We start from the raw sequence: 8,922 nt of genomic DNA on the forward strand, positions 1-8,922 counted from the left end.
ATTTGAGGCAATTAAACTTCTCAAGCATATTTTTCCCCCCTTTAACTCGGGTCAGGTTTGATTTATTCTCTGGAACAGATTTAACTACAGATATTATGTAGTTAATAATTCGTAGTTAATAATTCGTAGTTAATTATTCGTTGTTAATTATTCGTGGTTAATTATTCGTAGTTAATTATTCGTGGTTAATTATTCGTAGTTAACTATTCGTGGTCAATTATTCGTTCTCAGTATCCTCAATGTCACTTAACATATCCAAACTTCCATCATCGAGGAAATCCAGTTCATCGGGAACGTCGTTGAGTTTTTCAAGGCTTTCTTTGATAGTTTCATCCAGTCCTGCAAGGTATCTGTCAAGATCGGTGCCGTCGCTATCCATTTCTTGTTTGATCTTTGCTACTTGTTCCTGCTCGTCGGTCTCGTGATTGACTGTAGGGAGCATTGCGTCATTGACTATACAGCTTTCGCGCGCACGTCTTGCCACCATTTGCTCCTCTTCGAATTTTGCCGCTTCAACTTTCAGCCAATCCACGGCTTGTTCCTCTTCTTTTTTACTATAAAACGGAATGCAATCGTTTTCTTTGCCACGTGCGGCGTCTCTCTCTGCGCTGGTAAACACTCTATTGGCAAATCCGTGGTCAGCAGCAGCCTTACTGCTCGCGCTTGTTATGTTTGTTGCAGGAACGCGATCCAACTGCGCCATGTTAAATGCGTCTTTAAGATTTCTTGGCTGAAAGCTGAGTGATCCTGCATTTGCACGATCTCGTATCGTCTGAGGAGATACCGACATGTTGCCTCTGTCTGCCTGTAGACTATAAGGATGGTGATAGCCATAAGAATCAGTATTACAGGGTATCCCACTGGGGCTACCCGTTGTAATATATGCTAAGCGTCTTTTCGACGGTCTTGGCTGATAAACCCAATTTGGATGTTCATTTCGGTGTTTCTCTTTCAAGCGCGAAGCTTCGTCAAAATATGGTCGTTGCTGTTCCGTGGACAATTCATTCCATATCTCGCCGAGCTTGACGCTTATCTCCGCATTGTTTGCGTTCGGATATCGCTTCGCAATCGTCGATCTGTATAATCGCGCCCAGATCATAAACGCATTCATGGGCCTCTTGACTTTCGGCGAATTGTTCTGTTGCAACTGCGCTTGCAGGCTGTGGTACAAATGTGGCATGCGCAGAAAGGTTTGGCTCATCGGATCGACTGTGAATCCTTTGAAGCTGCCAGGACTGCTTTTTTGAGTTGATTCGGATGCTGATGATGAAATGTCCTCAGACTTTTGCACCGGAGACATTGGAGACGAAAATTCAGGTACTTTACATTTGTCATTCGGCGTTGAATGGCTAGGTAAGCCATTTTGCATCTGCGTAGACTTCTTCGGAGTGTTGATTTCGTTGCGTGCGTTTCCCTCCTCTCGCGATCTAGCGACATGAATTGAAGAGGTTTCCTTAATTGAAGCGTTGCGTTTTTCCTTTGATGTCGTCAAGTTAAGCATTATGTCCACAAAACTTTGTAAACAATGACCAAAAAATCGTAACAAAGTGTTTGTTTCGCAACAATGGAGTGTACCAAAATGAAAACAATCGAGGGGTCTGTTGACTTTATGGAAACCGTTACTTATTCACCATGGAAACTGGATAAAATGGTGACGTGCATGCGCAACGAATGCCTTGCGCGCGGGGAACAATGCTTTCAAAAGGAAAGCAGTTTTGTTGCGCGCGCAAGCAGCATCAATGGTCAGGAAGACACTAGTAGTTTGCAAATGCCAGCGTTTTTCAGATGATTTTTTTCTAAGATAAGCGTTTCTCAATTGCATTTTAAACTTTGCACTGCAACAAAAAAAATTTTAATTTCATTCGTGCATGATGCTTATAGAAAGAAAAAAAATCATCATATTTATTAAACCTTCTTAGCGAAATGTGTTTTTAAAGTAACGGTTCCTTAAAATGACATTAGCTTAATCTGTATCTAAATATTAATGTGTTAATACAAAAGCAGCATCTTGCTGGAGCAAAAAATGAACCATTGAAAAAAACATTTGATGGTTGCCAGTCTATTGTATTTAGAGACATAAGACTTTTTTGACAGATCAGTTATCAGCATTTTCGACCTTATAACATGCACATACTGAGAAAAAAAATGGAAAAAAGTGGTTAAATGCGTATTTGATATCAATTAACAATAAATAAATCGTATTTAGAGGAAGATATCTTTTTCAGTCACTGTTCCGCTCAAATTGGTATCGGGAATTTTGTTTCTGCGGAGAATGTAGTGTCGAAGAACCTTGGCAGTGAGGACGATAAAAAACCGTAAAGAAAAAACAACTAAATCAATTCATACGTGATGTTAGGTTCGGGAATTAAATTCAGGAGGAGTTGCGGGAAGCGAAGGCTCTTACCGTACCACTGCACCATCTGGCTGTTAACTGAGCCGCAACCTCATATAAAATCAGGAAAATTAAAATTCAGCGTTAAGATATTATTGAATATAAACTCTGAATAGAAATGAGCTCGTAGTTACGTCTACTACATGTTATAATGGAATACTACTTTAGATAAAACTATTAAAAATGGGTGAAAAACGATTTTGGGCTACTGCATATCACGTTAAGTTCAGTGCGTGGGTGGAAGGGGGGGGGTCGCGTTCGACTAACGTTCCCCCCCTCCCCCTGCTCCACCACTGTATAACATTTTCGGTGGATCTAAGTTCAAATGCTTTTCTTCTCGGTTACCCTCGAGCACAGTTCATTTTTTGATTTTCAATTTCATCTCAGTGCGTTTCAGAGAGTAGTAGTGGCCTCTGAAAGCGCTCCATTCCACACCATCTGCATAAGACTTATGTGGACCCCCAAGGTACAATCCGTTCAGATTAGACGCATGACAGGCGACGTACCACCAGGCTCCCTTGAAGATTTCGCTGCAGCTGCAACTGCAGTGATCATTGTCATGATCTTTCGTTGAAAACTGCGAATTGCTGAAATAATATAAAAACTCATCTTAGCGTGTTTCATATTTATTCAGGAAACTGTCTTCCGAAGAACATTATGCAACTTAGGAGGCAGTCATTATCCATCCCCTGGGTGGGAGGTGGAAGGGTTTTTTTGGGGGGGGGATCACATAGTTTCTAGCAGGAACTGAGGGGGGATCAGACGTCATCATCAGAGTATTAAGGGGGGACCTTATAGAAGATTGACTTCCAATTAACTGCCAATGAGGGGAGGGGGGGCTCATATGAACATTGCGGAGCCTTATCGTGGAAATTAGGTAAATTTTATCGTGACACAACTACCCTCCCTCCCCCTTCCAGGGGATAAAGAGTGACGGGTCCCTTAGTGGGATTGTAGAAACCATACAAAAAAAAATTCAGATAGACAAGTAGACAGGCAAGAAAAATGTACTGCAAAAAGGACAAACCGACAAAGATATATCTAGAGGGAGATACTAACAGACAGACAGACAGAGCACCCAATAGACACCCAAACGAACAGAAGGGGAAGATGAAGACGATCATTCTTACTTGTGCCACCGCAGGGAGTCTCCCACTGTGCCACTGTATCCTCCAATCAAAAGCCTGTACTTGTCTGCTTCGTCTGCCACCTTAAAAGTGGTGTACTCTGCAAATCTTATGTTTCCTTCAAAATCTTCCAAGTCAACTCTCAACATGGCGTTACCGACGGCTGTTAAACGGTGAAGATTGTCGTTTCCAAGCCAGAACTCGCCGTTCAGATTTCCAAAGCCGTTTTCGTAGGATTTCCATTCAAGATAAAAATCAACAGAGCCGTCCAAACGTCTCTGAAAAACAGTCCAGCCTCCACCGTCCGTGGTCATGTCGCACAACACTTGGAATGGTTTGCCGCCATCTGGATTGATGATGTACACGCCACTGGATCGAAAACCATCTCGGAAAAGCTGGCTGCAGCTTTTTGGGTCTATAGAAAACAAGAGAGAGAAATGATTGGAACTTATTCTCGGTAGCAAAATTAGCTCCATCCGACCTCTTTCTCATACCAATTTTAAATAATTATATGAATTTTCAAACTTACTACAGGGTTTTCCTGTGTAGTTACGGTCACACTTGCACTGTACGCTGCCATCTTGATAGTTGGGAATGCAGACTCCTTTGAGACCACATTGGAAACTGTCCTCCTCACAAGAACTCTGTGGAAAATGTTTTGGGTCAATGTCATTATCAAAGCAACCGAGCACCTGCTACCCACCCCTTAACTCAACATTAACCCTGAATTGTTATCAGTTGACTGTTGTTAGTTTAGGGAAGGAGTAGGTGCGTCATTTTCTCAGATACTGACATTGATCCAACTTTTCATCGATTCACTTTACTGAAATCTGCAAATTGTTGCAATTCTGACCATAATACTGCCATTACTATGACCTGGATCACCCACGCAAATTACCAAATGAGATCATAGGAAATAAAAAGGACTTTAACGAAATTCAGTTGTGCCAATCATTGCTTCGGGCCAATTAAAGCACGCTTAGATGACCGAGAATTTAGTTTTTCGGAGACGCCGAATCATCGTTACCTTCCGACTGGATGAACGTTTCACCAATAAAAAAGTGAGGGAGCACCTACAAATTTCCCCTCTGTTAATCAAGTATCTTAGTAATAAAGCAAAAACTGTTACTTAAATTGCAACCGTGCAAAACGACATGGCAAACGCCCGGGCCATTTAGAGAGCTAGTGAAGAGTGAGATGGAGTGACAACTTTGAACGCGAAGAGATTGGGGAAAGACTCTACGTTTGAACTTGGAAGTTCGGTGAACTGTTTTACCTTTGTAAACATTAATTTTTAATGAAGCGTCACCAGCAACTGAGGCTGTATTTGTGTTTTGCACAAGTTTTGGGTTACTCGATATTTTTCATATTTGCCAAGTAATTTCGATTCTGTTAATGAAGCATCTCGGTCTATGGGCAATATTTGAGCTGACTTTTCACTGTTCTTCAATTACCAATCTTACATGATTATAATTTTTACATTAGTTTTTCAAGATCAAGCTGTATCACTTCGGCCCTCCATTAGGAGTTTCAATTCCCACTAAAATGCTTATGTGAGATTCCTAAATGTCAACTATCGTGCCATCGGCAGATTTCTCCACAAACACACAGATGTTGACACGTCTAGCCGGTTTGCAAAATGCTTAAATATAACCTAAACTGAGGAATTTACGAAAATGATTAGATCAGTCCACCTGTACACCGCGGTAACTAAAATCTTTATCCTCAGTGAAGTTGGCAACGCCAACAAATCGATCAGAATCGCTCAACTGACATTTGAACATCTTAGAGTTGCTTTTTGTAGATCCAAAGTTGTAGGATAGACATCGCTCTTCACCCACACACTCAAACTGACAGCTCTTCTCCGAATCCACTTCTACTTCCCTGATCGGACTTCCGTTCAGCTTTCGTCCTGATATCGTTTTAGCGAAGCTAACAGCTTTAAGATCTGGCATTGAAATACGGCTTACACCATAAACAACTGTGCACACAAGACTAAGTACCAATAAATGCATGTTCACTTCGAAAGAAGATGAACGGAGAAGTGAGATGGAACTATTCAAATTAAGTTAACAGGTGAGACAAGACAATTGAATTCTGAGCCCTCCTACGGAAATGTTAATTTTGTTTTGTAGTCACCTGCTGATTCACGCCTGTTAATAAATTATTGCCTCATCCCTCTCTTATACCGTTTTTCGTTGGTTACACTTGTTTTGTCTTTGTAGGCGCGCTGTTTTTGGCAAAACTCTTGAAAACTATACACCACCGTAAAGCTTAAAAGATCTAGAATACAAAAAAAAAATCATTATCTTAACACATTTCATTAAATCATAACTGCGTGCAAGCCCTTAAACGCACGTTCACGACACTTGATAAATTGAATTATTTGCCTTCGTTTTCGCACGAACCAAATTAACTGCCACAGCCACTCAGTCGTTGACGGACTGAAAAAAAGTTATAGGCTTAATTTTCAGTATTTCCATTGGTTCTCGTGAACCAAAGCATTTACTTTCAATGTTATTCGGTGTTAACAACTGAACTAGCCCTTCGTCACAACGATTGACGAAGGGCTAACGCTCGAAACGTCAGCCTTTTAACTTTTTACGGTAGCTAATTTAACGTTTTCAATTCAGTTTTTAACACTAAATTACCTCTTCCACCTACGCAGCACCACAGTTCCTTTAGAAACTTACCCCCTTTATTCATTAACTTTCAATGTTTGTTGATTCTTTCCCTAGCTACACTTTTGTAAAATTTATGAATTAGGACTTATTTAACCTCCTCACCCCTCCTCTCCTCCCAGAGGAATAGTCAAGTTATGAAAGGAAAGAAAAGTTTGCATTGTAAGACTGTCAAAGAAGGCGTAAGTTGTTTGAATGTGATTGGTTGATTTAAACTACAACTTTGAAAGTGATTGGCTTAGTAAACTGTCCGATAACATGTGTCTTTTCTTCAAGAGCAAGTTCTTCAAGCAAGCAAGTCAGCAAGTTGCTGATTATTCAAATCATTTAGATTCAATTATCCAGATTAAGGTTGGGGGGGGGGGGTGATTAAAGATCTCAAGAACCAGTGTGTTTCACAATTTGTTCTTATTTAGGCTAAACGCTCTGGGAGGATTACTTGAATCGCTAAGTGTATTAGAAATTGTAAGAAACCGCTAAGCTCCGTGATTAAGGTATTTTCCACCAATTTGCACAGTTGTCCCCAAACAAAGCATTTTCTATCATCGTCATCCTATCCTTTTTGCCGTGTTACAAAATGTATTAAGGAGTTGATCGTACGGAGTGCATGTTTCGCTATTCCACCTCGCCACAGTCGTTGGTGAGTCAGGCCGGCCCCTCATCGCCATAAAACACAAGTAGAGTCGTTTTATTGATTTTATGGGGGTTATAGGGCTTAACAACAACTGGCTTTTTATTACAGTCTCTAAACAACAACGAAAAAAAGATTCAGCTACGACCCCATCAGTCTATCCGGTGATTAATGGTTTCTGTATATCATTCGTGGCCCTTTGAGTTTGGGCCAGATTCCAAATACAGCCGTGCAAAGAGAAACCTCTAGTTTAAGCTTTAGTCACTCGAATCACATAGTTTGCGTAGGTACCTCACTGCGTTCATAAATGACCCGCATAAAAGCAGTCGCAGCATCCAACAATTGTCGCGTTACGCCAGATGATTTTGTCTACATGCGTAGTTTCCCAGGTCAGTCACACAACGAAGATTTCTCCGTGTGGCGAAGCAAACTTACACTTCTCGATTTTTTCATAGGCCCTGAATTTCTTCTTGATGGGTAGCTTCTAAAATAGATGAAAAATTGCTACCATGTTGAGTCGAAATTGTCCCGATCTAGCGGTTGTTAGTTGTTTTGATGCGCCATAAATTATTCACTTCATTAACTTTTCCAGTCTCCTAGCTCAGGTTGTTGTGCTGAGGTGTGTCTCTTCTGGTTGAAGAGTCAAAACATTATGATTAACTCTTTAACTCTCAAGATCTCGTTAGTAATTCTCCTTACTGTCTGCCAGACAGTTCTTGTGATATTAGTTTGGAGAATTTAGTATTGGATCAACTTATAATTCCCTGACTGATATTTTTCTTTATTCTCATCGCTTGCCTGCTTGATATTGTATTGATATTGTAAGGGGATATTATGTCTTGGTCACTCACGGGAGTTTAAGGGTTAAACAAATTAAGGATGCGTTTACAGGTCTCAAGAACCAATGTGTTTTACTATTGTTTATATTTATGGGAGGATTGCCTTAATCGAGACTGAAAATAATGAAATAAAAAAACAAAAACAAAAAAGACCCTAAGGGTTGTGGTTAACAATCTGCTACGATTTTCTGGGTTATGAAATCCTAAGCCATTGGTCTCCCCTTGAAAGGCATATATTTTGTGATCATCCGTCTGAGAAAAACAACCAGCATTTCATCAATCTGTCATGATACCATCGACTTTCGATTACTAAGTTTCTCCATACAATAATTATGAGGTCGATTTCTCAGAGTTTTGGACGGGTTTCAAATATGATGGTGCGAGAAATAACCTCAAGCTTTGATCTTTATAATCATATAGTTTCTGTGGGTCGCTAATTGTGTACAGCTGTGCTCATTTATGACTCGCGTGTAAGTAGCCGTGGCAGTCAGACAAATTGTCGTGACATCACGCACCTTTGAAAAGCCTGGACTGTTATGTCACGCGAGTTGATCGTTTTTCCTTATTCAGTCACGCAACGAAGATTACCTAGCGGGGCGAAGCCAACTTACATTTCTAAATCACCTTATAGTCCTTGAATTTCTATTTCTTTCGTTGGTTTCAAAATGTCTGAAACCTTATCATTTTGTTGAGTCGACATTGTTTAGATCTAGGGGGAAATGAATTGTAATAATACTCGTTGTTCAACTTGTTCACAAGTTTAGACATCAGTTCTCATTTTCAGTTTTCTATTTTCATATTTTAATGCACGTGCGCGGGAGTTTTCTGGAAACTCCAGATTTCTCTCACAATTAAAGAGCTTTTATTCTCTATGCCAAAATACTTGTCAGCTTCGCCTTTATGGCACCATTCATTTCGTTTTTTTTTTTTTTTCTTTGTCTTCTCAGACCGAGAGCATTCGATATAGCTTGTATAGCTTGGCAGATTTTAAAAAAACAAGAGCTTGTATTATAGACGAATAGCACTACTACCTTTGAAGCTTTGTTACAAAAGGCGGTTTGTTTGCTTACCTCTTTATTTTTGTTTAGTTTGGTCTTGTGTTTCTTTTGTAGAGTTTATTACATTAACATTGCAAATATGTGACTTATTGGAGAGACTGTGCTTACGCTCAGGGCCAAATCTTAAGAGGATCTTGACATTTGTCTCTAGATGAATTAAAATATTGGAATAAATTTGAAGGTTCTCTGGTTCA

General features: G+C 40.1%; 2 protein-coding genes across 2 annotated transcripts; both read right to left on the reverse strand.

The window, feature by feature from the left end:
* Window positions 1-45: 45 nt before the first annotated feature.
* LOC131794115 (uncharacterized) lies at window positions 46-1,501 on the reverse strand. Its single transcript, XM_059111632.2, has one exon. The coding sequence runs from the start codon at window positions 1,499-1,501 to the stop codon at window positions 218-220; it is 1,284 nt and encodes a 427-aa protein (XP_058967615.2). The 3' UTR covers window positions 46-217.
* Window positions 1,502-1,842: 341 nt separating this feature from the next.
* LOC131794112 (microfibril-associated glycoprotein 4-like) lies at window positions 1,843-5,633 on the reverse strand. The gene is made up of 4 exons (XM_059111628.2): window positions 5,214-5,633; window positions 4,049-4,163; window positions 3,523-3,934; window positions 1,843-2,979 (listed from the first exon to the last, which is right to left on the reverse strand). The coding sequence occupies exons 1-4, from the start codon at window positions 5,532-5,534 to the stop codon at window positions 2,751-2,753; spliced, it is 1,077 nt and encodes a 358-aa protein (XP_058967611.2). The 5' UTR covers window positions 5,535-5,633; the 3' UTR covers window positions 1,843-2,750.
* Between the last annotated feature and the right edge of the window lie 3,289 nt (window positions 5,634-8,922).

The sequence above is a fragment of the Pocillopora verrucosa genome, chromosome 1 (assembly GCF_036669915.1).
Source record: "Pocillopora verrucosa isolate sample1 chromosome 1, ASM3666991v2, whole genome shotgun sequence".
NCBI lineage: Eukaryota > Metazoa > Cnidaria > Anthozoa > Scleractinia > Pocilloporidae > Pocillopora > Pocillopora verrucosa.